General features: G+C 39.7%; 1 protein-coding gene across 2 annotated transcripts in view; it reads left to right on the top strand.

The window, feature by feature from the left end:
• Positions 1 to 16,122, top strand: part of DSCAM (DS cell adhesion molecule) — a 474,141-nt gene that overhangs the window by 322,722 nt on the left and 135,297 nt on the right. For both annotated transcript variants that reach the window (XM_065841400.2, XM_071811281.1), the window contains exon 11: positions 875 to 1,048. In XM_065841400.2, the coding sequence (XP_065697472.1) occupies positions 875 to 1,048 (174 nt within the window). The remainder of the gene's footprint in view (positions 1 to 874; positions 1,049 to 16,122) is intronic.

Below are 16,122 nucleotides of genomic sequence, written 5' to 3'. Positions count from 1 at the left end.
TTTCCAAGGAAAAGGAGATTCTTCATTAGAACTATGGTTGATACAGAAATCTTTGGCTTTCTGTCTTTTTATGGTCCTTCAATTTCTACATTTCTGCCAAACACGGCACCTCATATCTGATTAGTGGTCTGAGCTTTTTGTTTCTTTCTTTCTTTGTATTTTTTTTTTTTTAGCAGTCCAAATAAAAACTGGCTATAAACATGGCATGATAGAGATTTTCTGTGTCATCAGTCAGTCACCTGCAGGAAGAAACAAGCAACACAGTCACTGATGTGGTTTTCCACGTAACCCAGAATTTCACAAACGAGGTCCTAGAGGTCCCTTGAGTATGCCATGTTTACTACAACAGACATCCCTCTTAGTCATAAGAAATTCATTTGATGTATGCATTAGGGATGCATACTTGTATGACTGTTCAGCTGTAATTGTCAATAATTTATCAGCCTTTAAATGTACAACAAATGTGCCTTTTTACCCATGAATGGTCTGAAAATCTCCTTCATTACCTCTCTCCCCCTTTCTGGTTCTTCTACTCCTGCTTCGAGCTCCTTTTACCCCTGTACCTTTAACATGGGCAAAATATTGTTACTATTATGTTTCAAATGTCTTTCTTCTATCCATTTAATGAATTCTGGTTTTGGCAAAGAATCATTCCATTCGTTCTGATGATGCCAGAAGCTATTCATATTTTAATTGAAATGAGCCCTTAGAGGAAACAGGAAACTGCAGTTATCGTAAAAAAAAAAAAAAAAAAAAAAAAACAAACCAAAAGACAAACAAACAAAAACAAACAAACAAAAACACCCAAAACCTGAGATTCTTTCCTTCCTCTTTCCTTCCTAACTAATGTATTTCCATGGGGATTCTTCTTTAGGTGCCGGGGTTCCTCAGTTCCAACCAATTGCACTGAACGGTCGTATCCAGCTTCTCACAAATGGTTCCTTGCTGATTAAACATGTACTGGAAGAAGACAGTGGATACTACCTCTGCAAGGTCAGCAATGATGTAGGAGCAGACGTCAGCAAGTCCATGTACCTCACTGTTAAAAGTAAGAACTAAAACACTTCTCTGTGATCCAGATGTTATCATTGAGTGAAAAAGGCTTGTCTACTGCATCCTTAGTTTGGAGGGAGGGGGAGAGGGGAGGAAGGGGAGAAGCTGATTTTGTTGGTTTTAATTTACTGTTGGTATTGAGCCGCATATGGTAGCACCTGGAACTTAGTATGGTTAATAAAGAAGTGTGATTTAGTACAGGGAGAAAAGGAGACTTAAAGATTAAAAGGTTTAACATCTCATTTCAAAACTTTGCATCATTTCTATGAGCTACAGCTGATTAATGAAGGGGAAGTAAGAAAATTATTTAGTTAAAGGTAAATGAAACCTCCATAACAAAGGAGAAATATTCGTAGCAACTATTACAAACCTCAGAATTTGAGGAAAACATGGAGTAAAAGGTCCCTAAATCAATTCTTAAGATATCATGGATAGATGCTACATGTGCAATTACAGTAGATAACACAAGATGCTATAATATACTATATTTTAGATACAGTTGCAGTAGTCATTTTGACTCAGCCATTTGCAGATAACCTTCAGAAAATGTATCTAATTCTGTTGAATCTAGAGCTTGTACACAACCTCAACTTACCAGTACTTTCTAGTCACAAGAGAAAAAAGCAATCCAGTTTTTAACTGCATGTTAGCTGTAACTCCTTCAAATATGAATATAGCTGAGAATATAGAGGAAATATTATGGGGAAAAAAAAAAAAAAGCATAATTTCTCAATTTGTGAGGAAAAAGACTAATGATGCTTCAACATGCCAAATGTTTCTGGATGACCTATTAGACCAGTATTGAAGGAGGTCACCAAGCCATGCACTTTCATGTTTGTAGGATTTTTGAAGACTGAGTGTTTTAACGTTTTGAGATGTGAATTGGCTAGAAGAAGGCTTGCCTTTGAAAGTAAAGATTTTTTTTTTCCTTTAAAGGAAGGAAAATCTAATTTATTCTCCATTAGACAGCTATACTTTAGGCCAGTAATGTTGAGGTTTAGGGGTGTTGTTTGTTTGCTGTATTGTCAGAGAACTAATAACTAAGTTCTTTGAAAGGAAGTGTGTCAGCTTGGTTAGATTTGCAAACCCCAGTACCGCAGATATTTTCTCCACTCTGATTTACCATAGCGGGTTCATCTTCTGAAAAATAACATGATACCACAGCCCCTCAAGCAAGTATATTAATTGCATACTTTTTCCGTGGACCAGTAGAAGTTCCAGCTTCTGTGCTTTCCATAACTGGCCATTTTGGGGCCAATCTTCAACTGTAGTAGCAATGAACTGTTGTAATATGCTACAGAAAAGTAGCTTTTCTCTAGTTGGCAACTATCCACACTGCCTGTCTGATCCCTGCATGCAGTTTCATGTGTGATAAAAGAGCATCCTTTATCAAATAAGAGCAGGAGCTTCCCTGGAGAGTCAGTTGCTGTTTGAATCTAATGAAAACCCCTCCGGCTCTGAGATAGCAGGCAAGCATGTCTGTGCACCCTCACACACCTGCACTAACACACGTACTTCTCCCAGCATGGCTCTTTGACCTAAGGCCATCAGCGCATTGGTGCATGAGTGAAAGCAGCACAGCTTTAGCTTTAATCAAGCTCAAATTAAAGACAAGGTGTTTTGGGGAGTGACGAGTGGAAGCGTGCTATGTTGGGTTTCAGGTATAGCTGGATCTCCTGTTCTGGTGGTGTGGTTGTGGCATTTAAACTCTTGTGCCTGTTCAGGCTGAATGACTCCAAAGTGATGGCCTGGACCTGTTTCTATTCTCTCTGGTACCATATCTTGTCATAAGCTGTTTCCTTTTTCTCTGTGGTTATTCCTCTCCCCCACAAGCCTCTTTCTGGATTCTCAGGCATAGCCCTACTACTAGATAAAAACCTTGGGCTTCCCTCATGGCATTCATGATGTTCTTAATCATTTGATCCTATTCCACAAGGTAACCCTAAATACCTTCTTTACTCAGAGGCAGAAGGTGAGACCTGGCCCAGACAGTTGTTTCTGGGTGAAAAAGTTGCTGAGTAAGAAACAGCCTTCCAGAGCATAAACAAAGTTTAACAGCAATACATTTTGTTTTGGCTTTCTGTGACAAACGGACTTTTCATCTTCCTTCAGTCTATCTGTGGGTTGTCTGTGAGCAATAGCTCAAATCATCTGATAAAAACCTGGAGTAGCTTAGATGGATTTAGTCACTGATCATAAAATTGGACTCTTTCTCAGAAAGAAAGATATAGCAGTCGTCCCTTTACAGGTGCCTCCTTCTCTTGTTAACTGTCCCTTGTACCACAGATACTTCATGTATGCAGATGCTAACCTTTGTAGCACCACCGCAAACTTAAAAAAACAAACCAAATCAAAACAAAACTCTTATGCACAGGTGATTTTTCTCCTCGATGTTTGATAAAAGTTTCCACCTATTTTGTTAGTAACGTTGCTGGATGAATTTTTCTTTTTCATAGATCTTGTGACAAATCCCTTAAATGAGACTGGATGTTTTACTCTTCCAGAATTTCCAGTGTCATCTGTATCTAAACAGAAAAGCTATGGACCCTTGATGTCAAAAGAGGATACATCAATATTTGTTTTGGTAGTTCACGAGTGAACAGAATAAACATTGACCTAAAATACTTTCATGACTTGTTACATCTAAAATTGACAGACTTTTTCTTAGTGTAAAGCCAACTCAAGCTATAAGCCAACTTAACTTGCTTAACGAGTCTCTTAATGTTAAGAAGTAAAAGGTAGTAATTCCAGATACATGTTTATTTAGTGTGTTTATTTGTTGCGTGACACCTCCACATCAGAGAATCTGGTCCAAATTCTTGGTTGAAGAGAGATTGTATGAGGAGGGAGTGCAAAGAAAAAAAGATGAGAGGAAAAGAAAGAGCCTTCAGGAATACTAACACAAACGTGAAAAGAAAGAGTTGCCAAAGTTGATGCTGAATCAAGACCTACAGGGCTAGAATGGCAGCCATGAAAGCAGAGAATCTTCACTTAGCAGGTATTATTCTTCACCCTTTCTTTTCAAGTAATGGACATAAAAATCACAATCAGTAATTTTTTTTCTCTTCTTCTGAACCAAGAATAAGTAATTCTCAAATTCCTTATTCATTGAGACATACAAAGTTAGGAAATTATGAGAGAGATCTGGAATAAGGAATCTAGTGCTGTCTTGAGAAATGACTCCTGGTGCTTGGGATGAGAAGACTTCTAAAGAATTTCTATCAATGATAATGAGCCTTTAACACGAAGGGAAGAACTAAAATTATATAAAGGTTGCCTGGGTGTCACAAGGGAAGAGATGTCTGCTTAAAATGGACCGCCTGCCTGCCTTCATCTGAATAAACGTCATACTTCCTAATTCCACTTTAGGGGCTATATATAACATGATAAAACAGTACTATGAAAAAATTGCCTCTCGAAAAGCAAGCTTTCATTAAGGTATGTATGTCCCTATGTAAATAATTTGTTGGAGGCAGTCCTGTTAACCCTGCCTCTTCTTAAATCCATCACTTATGTTCACGTTAGTGTGGAGTTGGAGAAGTTCTAATCTGATCACCAAAACATTTCCAACAAATCCTGTCTGCCAAGAATACAGAGTTGCTTCATTCACTTTCCTCTTAAATATGCTTCTTAACTATTTGCATTATATGCGTGTAATACATAAACCCAAAGCCCTTAGTCAGACCCACACCTCCTTCCAGCAGGAACGTGCTAATCCCAGATAATACGTTTAATGCTAAGTTTTACCACTTAAACATTTTTTTAGAATTTTTATCTATGCCAAGAACTGGTGGAATAACAGAAGAAGAGGTTGATTGGGAAAGGAACCCTGGTTACAGCGGAAAAGTGAACCTAATGCTCTGTTCCTTCAGCTACCCTGGGTCTTGGTTGTGGTAATTCACATGTTGCCCCTCTGCTGCCTCTGCCTCCATTATAATGCCTCTCATCCATGTTGACCACATCATCTTCCAGGCAAGATTTGTTTCTCTCTGTCTTCAGACAACTCATGAACAAAGAGGCCCTGATCACTTACATAGCTACTACTGCAAAATAAATAAAAGATACAAGTAGTTATGAACACAAATAAACCCCAAGATGCTTATGAAGGAGATTCGGAATCCAGTGAAGCTGTTTCCTCCACTTCTAGCTAACAGTTGTTCTACTGAACACGGTTGAAGCACTGCAGCATCTGTTGATTAAAATGGATAGAAGTCTATGCCAGTCTTCCTCTGTGAAACTTGATCTGGGCAGGATAAATGCACTTCCCATATGGCCAGTCAAATGAGTTTGCTTTGCTGCAACACCTGCAGTAAAGCGAGCAAGCTGTGATGGAGAACTCACTGTGTTCTGCTCACCCAGGTGCCTCTAAATACTCACTTTAGTCTTTAGGAAAACAATTCCTTGTTGAGAATATAGGAATGTTGAGATCTGACTGACTGCTGGTTTTCCTTGTGTATGAAAAGAAAAACTTTTATGCATAGATGCTTTTTTTGTTTATGTTCAATTTCTCATTAAAAATGTGTATACCCCACAAGGTGTCAATAAGTGTGGCATTGCCTGTTCTGCATTTACAAAGGTGGGTTATCCATAACATTGTAAAAGAAGATGAAAGTCTTAATCTATAACACCTTCAAAAAATACTTATAGGATAAACTACAATCATACTATGTGGAATTCACTTGAGCCCAGTTATTTTGATATTTCTTAATCTGTCCTTGCTCCATTTTTTTGCAGTCCCATGTTCTGTAAATAGTGTTTTCTGTGGCAAAACTAAACAAAGTCACCTGGTCTGATTGTGTACTCTGTATTACTGTTTTCTTCTCCTAACATTCTGCCATCATTACACAAAGGGCTTTTTCATTTATTTGCTGCTTCATAATTATTTTGCAGTTATCTTAAGTGCATTTTTGTCCAATGATCAATTTTGACAAAAACTGGTAAAAATCTCTAGCTAGATTACTTGCATATCTCTTTAGGATGAAGAGTAAGAGAAAACAAAACGGTGAACTGAAACCACTCTTGTACCCCAAAGTTTGCTTTCTTATGAGCTGGTTAGGTGCCCTTGTCTACCTTTGCCCTTACTATGATGACAGGCAGCTCTCTCTTTCACCATCTGTTTCTTGGCAAAAAAAGGCAAAAGTTGTATTAAATAAGAGGATGCAAATGAACTACAGTACAGCTTAGTTTAAATTCCAAGTCAGTTGTGACGGATCGTAACAGTCTTGATTTGTTTTAATTATTTATTTTAATTAAATGCACAGTCTAAAAGATGCTGTAAGAGAGCTTCGGTAAATCTCAGAACCACAAAAACTCTCTCTAGACACAAGTACTTGTTGGTAAAATAGCCCATTTTTTTCCTAATGAGGTCCTTCCACTATGAGAAATGAACAGGGTCTGAATGCTGTTTGCTGCCTCTTCAGACCATTCGCACAGCTTTGATTTAGGGACTTGCACTTTAATCACCCATCATGTGTCATTACCCCGACAGGCGGCAGCAGCTGCGAGATACAAACTCCAATAAATTGCACTGAAAATCACTGAAGCGATCCTTTGTTGATTTTCCTTTACAGCTATTCAATGGCAGATCAGCTGTCATAACAACACAGTGCCTGTGGCAACAGGGTGAAATTAAACGTGAAGAGTGTTCAAGGTAGCTGGTAGAAAGCTGGAATATCCTTTTTCTTCTGTACATTCAAGTGCTTTCTGTTTCTCTCAGTAATGCCAAGCCTGTGGCAATTGGCTAAAACGAATGCTTTCTCTTGTAAGATAATTGCCAGATGTACTGCAGTACAAATAGTCAAGTGCTTTTGTATGCAAATCTTTGCAATACTCTCATTTAATGAAAAGAGGGGAGGTAAGAACTTTTCCCTTTAAAAAAAATATATATATATATATATTTTTTTTTTTTTCTAATTGGGTGTAAGGAGAAAATAATATAACAGCCCTTTTTTTCTTCAAGGCTGGCTGCACAGCAGTGTTTCTAGCAGGAAGGTGAAACAGATTTGTATCCAGCTAGCTAGCCAGAAAGTACACACAGGCTCTGCTGTATCTTTCCCATTTGTATCAATAGTATCATATGGGGTTTTTTTAGCATAGTTGTCTCTTTCAACTTTTTATTGGCCAAATATCAGCATTCAAAAAGAAGCATGGGTGATTTTTATTTTCAGGAGTTTTCTCTCTGTTGAAATTTCCATAGTGGATACAGAATATTGAGCCTTTTCTGAAAAAATGACCCGTTTAACAAAGCTGTGATGATTTCAACTTTGAATACCTTCACATCTTCACATTTCTTAGATAGCATTGTAGGGGCTAGGGTTCACAAGATATGTACTTTAGCTGATGTGTTAATTTCTCCCTTTACTGAACACATTAGTAATACTTAAATACAGTCAAAGGACAGATATTTTAACAGCGTGTGCTTCTTTCTCAATCTTAATACCTCATATTAATACTTGTTAAATTACTTGTTTATTCCAAGAAGGTTTCACATGGCTCTCAGATTGCAATGAACTCCATGTCCAGGTTTGGTCAGCTGTTGTCAGTAGACTTATAAGCAACAGAGATCATTTCAGATCAAGGATTATAGCTCCTGTGTCTCTGAACACTGCTGAAACAAGAATTGAAAATAATCTCTGCTCTCCTCCAGTTCAGATGGTGGTGTTGCAGTGATTGATACAAGCTAGACAGATAAACCATTCATAACAAGCTTCATCAAGAAAGTAAGCCCACAAATTTCAGTGTATTGTATTTGAGACAAGACTGCAGATGCAACAGTGCTTGAATATAATAAGTCATAATCCTGAAAGGCTCTTACCTGGGAGGAAAAAATCTGGAAATTATTTTTGCTCATAATTTGGAAGATGGTTTTCTTGAAAAATAATTTAAAATGTAACTATTCAGAATTAAGCTTACCTTCACATGAAATGTGAATGAAGACCCTTCTGGAACACAATGTCTCAATTGCCTTTTAAGGACACTGTATGCTGGTAAGAATAGGACAGTTGACTGCCAGATTTTCAGAATTACTCATCTTTGAGTTACTCACTACTCATCTACCAGGTTTAATATAGTAAACATTACTGTTCCTCCTAGTTTAACAGGACAGATGGATTACCCTCAGATCTCTGAAGTTCATTGCCGTCTTCCTGTCCCACCTCTATCTGCAAAGAGGTTGAGTGCTCTGCTTCTAGCTCTGCCACCATGCCCCTCCTGGGCTCCATGACACCCCTGAGCCTCTTTTGGGAGAGTGGGCAGAGACAATCCAAGGGTGCAAGTCACTGCTTAACCCATAGCTGCTCAGCCTTTGGGTGGAACAGCTTTGCAAGGCACACTCAGATCTTCATATTCAGAAGCACAGCAGTGGATCACTACGTGTTTGGAGCTGGATCTCACGGCATTTAGAGGCTGTGGTGACACCTACCATGTGAATCTGGAACTGGAAGACAGGGAAATATATGAGTAGACATGGTAATTAAATTTGAATATTTATGTCAGAAATTCTAATCAGATTACACCAGTCGAGTGAACAAAAAAAAAAAAAAAAACTTTACAAAATTTTCTGATGTTTTCTTAAAATTATGAAGTGATTCTAAATCTCAAAGTCAGCTACACAAAAGTATGTCTTAATACAAATACTGTTAGTACACTGTTATAATAGGTTATTTTTTTTTCCTTTAATCTATGCAGTAAAGGAGTAATGACTAAACACTAATAATGCCCATTATTCAGTAACAATGTTTACTGGTTTATCTAGAATCAACTTGATTTCAAATGCAGCGTGTATATAGGCACAGAATTTCATTTGCTTGGAGTATAGAATCATAGAGTCATAGAACCATTTAGGTAGAGGAATATTTTCTAATTTCCAATCTAAACATGCCCTGGCACAACCTGAGGCCATTTCCTCTCATCGTATCATTTGTTACTAGGGAGAAGAGGCCAACACTCTCCATGCTACAACCTCCTTTCACATAGTTGTAGAGAGCAATAAGGTCTCCCCTCAGCCTCCTTTCCTCCAGACTAAACAACCCCAAATCCTTTAGCCGCTCCTCATCAGACTTGTGCTCCAGATCCTTCACCAGCTTCGTTGCCCTTCTCTGAAGTTTGTCCAGCACCTCAATGTCTTTTTTGTAGTGAAGAGCCCAAAACTTAACACAGTATTCAAGACAGAGCCTCAAAAGTGCCAGGGAGACAATCACTTCTCTAGTCCTGCTGACCACACTAGTTCTGGTAGAAGCCAGGATGCTCTTGACCTTTTTGGCCACCTGGGCACACTGCTGGCTCATCTTCAGTTGCTGTTGGCCAACAACCCCAGGTCCTTTTCCACCAGGCAGCTTTCCAACCACTCTTCCCCAAACCTGTAGCGTTGCATGGGGTTGTTGTGACCCAAGTGCAGGACCTGGCACTTGGTCTTGTTGAACCTCGTACAACTGGTCTCGTCCCATTAATCCAGCCTGTCCAGATCCCTCCCTAGAGCCTTCCTACCCTCCAGCAGATCAACACCCTCACCTAGCTTGGTGTCAGCTGGAAACTTACTGAGAGTGCACTCAATTCCTTCATCCAGATCATTGATAAAATATTAAACAGAACTGGCCCAAATACTGAGCCCTGGGGAACACCACTTGTGACTGGCTGCCAAATGGATTCAACCCTATTCACCACAGCCACACAGTCACAGACAGTTTTTTATCCAGCGAAGAGTTCACTCGTCCAAACCATGAGCGGCCAGTTTCTCCAGAAGAATGCTGTAGGAAACAGTGTCTAAAGCTTTACTGAAGGTAGACAACATCCAAAGCCTTTCCCTTATTCACTAAGTGGGTCACAGAGTCACAGAAGGTCATCAGGTTGGTCAAGCAGCACCTGCCTTTCATATACCCATGCTGACTGGGCCCGATAGCCTGGTTGTCCTGCATGTGCTGTGATGGCACTCAAGATGATCTGCTCCATAACCTTTCCTGGCACCAAGGTCAGACTGACAGGCCTGTAACTCCCCAGATCCTCCTTCCAGCCCTTCTTGTAGATGAGCATCACATTTCCTAACTTCCACTCAACTTGGGCCCTCCCTGGTTAGCCAGGCCTGCTGATAAGTGATTGAAAGTGGCTTGGTGAGCACTTCTGCCAGATCCCTCAGTGCCCTTCAGTGAATCTCATCCAACCCCATAGACTTGTGCTTGTCTGAGTGGTGTAGCAGGTCATTAACCGTTTCCCCTTGGATTACAGGGGTCCATTCTGCTCCCCATCCCTGTTTCCCACCTCAGGGAGCTTGGTACCCAGAGAACAACTGGTCTTACTATTAAAGACTGGGGCAAAAAAAACATTTAGTACCTTAGCCTTTTCCTCATGTTTTGTCCCTGTGTTTCCCCTCACACCCAATAAAGGATGGAGATTGTCATTAGCCCTCCTTTTGTTGCTAATGTATTTATAAAACAATGTTTTTATTGTCTTTTATGGCAGTAGCAAGATTAAGTTATAGTTGGGCGTTGACCTTTCTATTTTTCTCCTGCATAACCTCACAATATCTTTGTGATCCTCCTGAGTTGCCTGGCCCTTCTACCAAAGATCATAAGTTCTACTTTTTTTTTTTTTTTTTCGTGAGGTGCAGCCAAAGCTCTCTGTTCAAAGTATCAGAGTATGTTTGGGATTGGAAGGGACCTCAAAAGATCATCTAGTCCAGTCCCCCAGCCAGGCTGGTCTTTGCCTCTGGCTCATCTTTTGGCACATGGGGAGGGCCTGCTCCTGTGTCTTTGCAATTTCCGTCTTGAAGAGCGACCAACCATTCTGGACTCCTTTGCCCTTCAGGACTGCCTCTCGAGAGACTCTGACAACCAGTCTCCTTAACAGGCCAAATATTGCCCTCTGGAAGTCCAAGGTAGCAGTTTTGTTGACCCCATTCCTTACTGCTCTGATAACTGAAGACTCTATTGTTTCATGGTCACTGTGCCCAAGACGGCCCAAGTCACCTACAAGTTCTCTGTTCTCTAACAACAGGTCTAGTGGGGTGTCTTCCCTAATTGGCTCACTGACCAACTATGTCAGGAAGTTATCATCTTCCATATACTCCAGGAACCTCCTATACTGTTTCCTCTCTGATGTATTGTATTTCCAGCAGACATGTGGTAAGTTGGAAGCTCCTGATGAGACCTTCAGCTTACCAGATATCTGCTGGAAGTGTGGTTACAGCACACAGCAGAGTGTTATAAGCAGAGTGGTTAGCAATTGTGAGACTTCTGCCAATATTAAAGAATATTTTGTCTGCCTCTTCATTCTTGTTGGGTCATTATAATAGACTCCCACCATGATATCTGTCTTGTTGACCTTTCCCCTAAGTCTTACCCATAAACACTCAAGACTATTGTCACCCTCATTAAGCTCTAGACAATCAAAACTCTCCCTAACATAATAGGGCTGGCACTGGGGTGTCAGTGCCTTCACACCATTACTCTGTCTGGGCAGCTGCATAAGTCATGGTGGATGCAGAGCTTACAGAGACCACGGCTTTCTTCTGAGTAGATGCCATTGCGCCCTGGTTGAGCTGGCAAAGCTTCAGTGCCCTTCATTAACACCCTTCAGCACAAACTGACACACAAGCTGCTGCACCACGCCCTTACTGGTGTGCCTCACCCTGCTGGCAGAACTTGTTGTTGCTGGTGCTCCCTAAGGCATGTGGGGATCTCAGCCACCATTTCTCCTGGACCTGCCCAGGTTTTGACAGCTGCTGTAGTATGAGCTGCAGGCTCCTGACAGCTTTCTCAGTTCCCCCTGGAGGTTACTCCAGTTTGGGAATCCCTCCTTTTACCTTAAGGGGTATTTAATGCTCATAGTGTATGTTATTCCCTGGATTTTCATGCTTGCATTTTATTAAGCTAAATAATTTTCCTGAACAACATTTTAAAATATAGATGCTGCTGTGAATATATTAGTTTTATTTGTGGGATGGGGGCTGTATGCAGTGCATTTGCTGGGTTTAATGTTGGCTTCTAGTGGAGCAAGTACATGCACGATCTATTGTTGCTTATTTTATATTTGCAATGTCATCAAGAGTTGGGCCTACATCTCACTAATAAAAATTAAATAAACTTAGATCAAGGGAGCATTGTAAAGCAATAGTGGGATGTAAATTAGTTTAGTGGTTATGTGCAGTACACATGACACTTCCACTTCAGAAAAGCTAGCTGTTACAGTACTGTGTTTTTCCCTTTCTTTTTTCATTTTCCTTTCCGCTTTCCTTTCTCCTCATTTCTTTTTTTCTGTATTTAGTCATGTCAGCTTTATGGTACATCTCATTCACAAAGTAACCATGTTTCAGCAGGAGAAAGCCTCAGGCTCAGAGAGGATGGTATTCTCACGTCTCACATAATTTTCCTTTTGCAGCCACTGGTGCTTCATCCTCTTCCTCGCTGTCACCATTCTGCAAAACTCACATCTCTGCCATCATTTCCTCCTTTTTTAGAAATCCTTTTCCATATCACATTCTTTCTTCTATCTATACATTTGAGAGCTCTCCACTATTATCCTCATATGAGATTTACAGCATGCTATTTGAACAACAGTAAGTAGTGGACAGAGTCTCAGATTACAATCTTTTTTTCTTATGTATCAGGGGTTCTTCTGCACTTTGAATGACCTATTCACAATATTTTCAGCACCAGACCTATACTTTGAAAGGTTAATTAACTATTTCTTATTATTGAATGCTGTCATATGACTTGCATGATGATTTTTTTATCATTTTTCATATTATTTATTATGGTGGATTATCTCTATCTTTAATTGGATCTAAAAAAAAAAAAGAAATAAAAAGACAACGAGTTATACTTAAAAAAATAATATATACAATATCTTGAAACCATGTATGATATAAACTACATTTGAGTATCAAGCAACACAGATGCCAAACCAGTTACACACATTTTTCTGTATAATTTTTCTGTAGTAAAAGAAGCAGTTTATATGCAAATACTTTATGCTTTGGAAAAGAGAATATTTCTTTTTAAATGGAATATCAAGTGTTGCTGTTATCCAAAGACAATCTTTTACAACTGTTTCCATTGGCACAGTTTTAATATTATTTTTAAAGCAAACAATTTTGCCTTCAAATATAAAGAAAGTGTCATTTTTTGTAGTACTTTTTCTTTTTGCTTCAAAACAACTCTTCAAGAATTACATGGTAGCTTTGTTCATAACCCTCTGAAAATCCTACAATGGTATGCAGTATAAATACAATGTACACATTCTGTGAAAATCAACGTAAAAACAAAAATTTAAATTTACATCTGGGAGGCATGCAGAAGGAACAGAGTATACAAGGTAGGAAGAAGAGCTGTCTAGAAGCTGAAGACAATTTATACAGGAGAATTTAAGGCATTGCTTCCTGCTGTGCCTGTCAGGTATAATCAGAAGAAAGGATTTGCAAATGCAGATTTTCCTTCAGCAGTCTAGATGCATTTGCTTTGTGGGAAACAGGTTCCTTTCACCCTGGATTTTGTTCCTAACCGTTAAGATTCAGCCTCTGCATCAGTGTATGAGCTTTCATCCACATTATTCATTCAGGTTTTTGTTTGGTATGTGATGCCTGAGCATACGTTAATCTGTCGCTTTTTTGTTTCTTAAGAAAAATAAAGGAGATGTCTATTTTTGGCCACAGCAATTGATTTCTGAGTGTCTTCATGGTATAGATAACTAAAGAAGCATGGCTCCGTTTGTAGATAAATCTTGTTAGGATCCTGCAGGGTTAAGGAATTAATTGATTAGGTCTGTCAAACCAGGAACTAGTGGAAGAATGAACTCTTACTGTTGGCCTAATTACTTATGATTAACCCAAACTATTTTTTTAACTGTCTCAGTCCACGGAATAACTAGTCTTATATTCACTTTTTGTTTTCTTTTCCGTACTGAGTTAGAATATTTGATTGTGTAGGAATTGTGTTATCCAGGCACATCTTTATGACATTAATTTTACCTTCTCTATCATCATTTATTCAGTGCTTAGTTTCCACCTGGCAAATTCTGGTAACCCCTGGGAAAGCAGTTCCATTAACTGTATGGATGTAGGTGAACAAATGACCAAATTCAGAAGAGAGAAATGATCCTTCAGGGAGGGTATGAATGGTGTAATTCCAACCTCAGTTCTCAACTTGTGAAACAGTATTTTTCCATTACAGTTATCTTGTTTAGGAATGTGCAAACCCTCTTGCTGAGTTTGCAAAGGAGTAAGCAACAGTATCCATTAAGAATTTAGTTCACAGAATCATAGAATGGTTTGGGTTTGAAGAGACCTTAAAGATAGTCTGGTTCCAAACCCACTGCCATGGGCAGGGACACCTTCCACTCTGAGAAACTTGTTTTTTAACAAAACCAGGACATGGCCTCAGTTGCTAATACCTGTGTGTGTACAACTACATGAACGTGTGAGTGCTCACATAAATGTTTGATGCTCACCTACAAGAAAGCAAGCAAAAAGGAATAAAACCCAACCAGATGTGGTCAGATGGTACAGGGTTTTCCTGAATGTATGTCTTACGCTGTTTACTTGGCTGTGGTGCAGCCTTCAGAGAACCACAGGAAATTACTGATCTTTGGCTGATGGGATGGAGATGACTGATTTCAAATCTTTGAAGAAAAAAAAAAATTACATATCTATTTTTTTAGCAGAAAAAAACAATAGACCTAGGATGGGAGCCCTGCCTGTGTTTAAAACAATTATGATATGTGACATTCCTTTTAATTTTTTGAATTGCATTTGATCCCTAAGGATACATTCTCCAAAAAATACATCCCGAGTATAATGTTCCTAGAGCCATTTCTTCATTTGTAAAACAGAACCCTGATTTATAAAAACAGTGTGCACACAATTGTCTTTCATGTAATCAGTGATATGATGAAGGATGCTTGGCAAAGCAGATGGCTGCTTAGGAATTTAAACATATGTTGCTAGGAGCTGGTTTGGGTTTGGATTTTGTTGTTGTTTTATAATTTGGCTTAAACTTTTAAGAAAAATTGTGTGCATATATATTGTATGCCATGCTCTATAAGTAAACATAAACAAGTTCCAGCAAATGTTTTAAGTCTTTGGAAAGGAATAGTAAAACAGCAATTCAAGTCAGCAGTCTGGCTTTTGGTCAGCACTGCAAGTTTCTTAGTTCTGTTTCCCCATTCTGAACTTTTCACAGAATCACAGAATGTTAGGGATTGGAAGGGACCTCGAAAAATCATCTAGTCCAATCCGCCTGCCAGAGCAGGAACACCTAGATGAGGTTACACAGGAAGGTGTCCAGGTGAATTTTGAATGTCTGCAGAGTAGAAGACTCCACAACCCCCCTGGGCAGCCTGTTCCAGTGTTCTGTTACCCTCACTGAGAAGAAGTTTCTTCTCAAATTTAAGTGGAACCTTTTGTGTTCCAGTTTGCACCCATTACCCCTTGTCTTACCATTGGTTGTCACCGAGGAGAGCCTGGCTCCATCTTTGTGACACTCGCCCTTTATATATTTGTAAACATTAATAAGGTCACCCCTCAATCTCCTCCAAACTAAAGAGAGCCAGCTCCCTCAGCTTTTCCTCATAAGGGAGATGCTCCACTCCCTTAATCATCTTTGTTGCCCTACGCTGGACTCTCTCCAGCAGTTCCCTGTCCTTCTTGAACTGAGGGGCCCAGAACTGGACACAATATTCCAGATGTGGTCTCACCAGGGCGGAGCAGAGGGGAAGGAGGACCTCTCTCGACCTGCTAACCACCTCCCTTCTAATACACCCCAGGATGCCATTGGCCTTCCTGGCCACAAGGGCACAGTGCTGGCTCATGGTCATCCTGCTGTCCACCAGAACCCCCAGGTCCCTTTCCCCTACACTGCTTTCTCATAGGTCATTTCCCAACTTATACTGGAACCTGGGGTTGTTCCTACCCAGATGCAAGACTCTACACTTGCCCTTGTTATATTTCATTAAATTTTTCCCTGCCCAACTCTCCAGTCTGTCCAGATCTCGCTGGATGGCAGCACAGCCTGCTGGTATGTCAGCCACTCCTCCCAGCTTCGTGTCATCAGCAAACTTGCTGATAGTACACTCTATTACCTC

The sequence above is a fragment of the Patagioenas fasciata genome, chromosome 1 (assembly GCF_037038585.1).
Source record: "Patagioenas fasciata isolate bPatFas1 chromosome 1, bPatFas1.hap1, whole genome shotgun sequence".
NCBI lineage: Eukaryota > Metazoa > Chordata > Aves > Columbiformes > Columbidae > Patagioenas > Patagioenas fasciata.
This window is presented reverse-complemented; position numbering and strand designations above follow the sequence as displayed.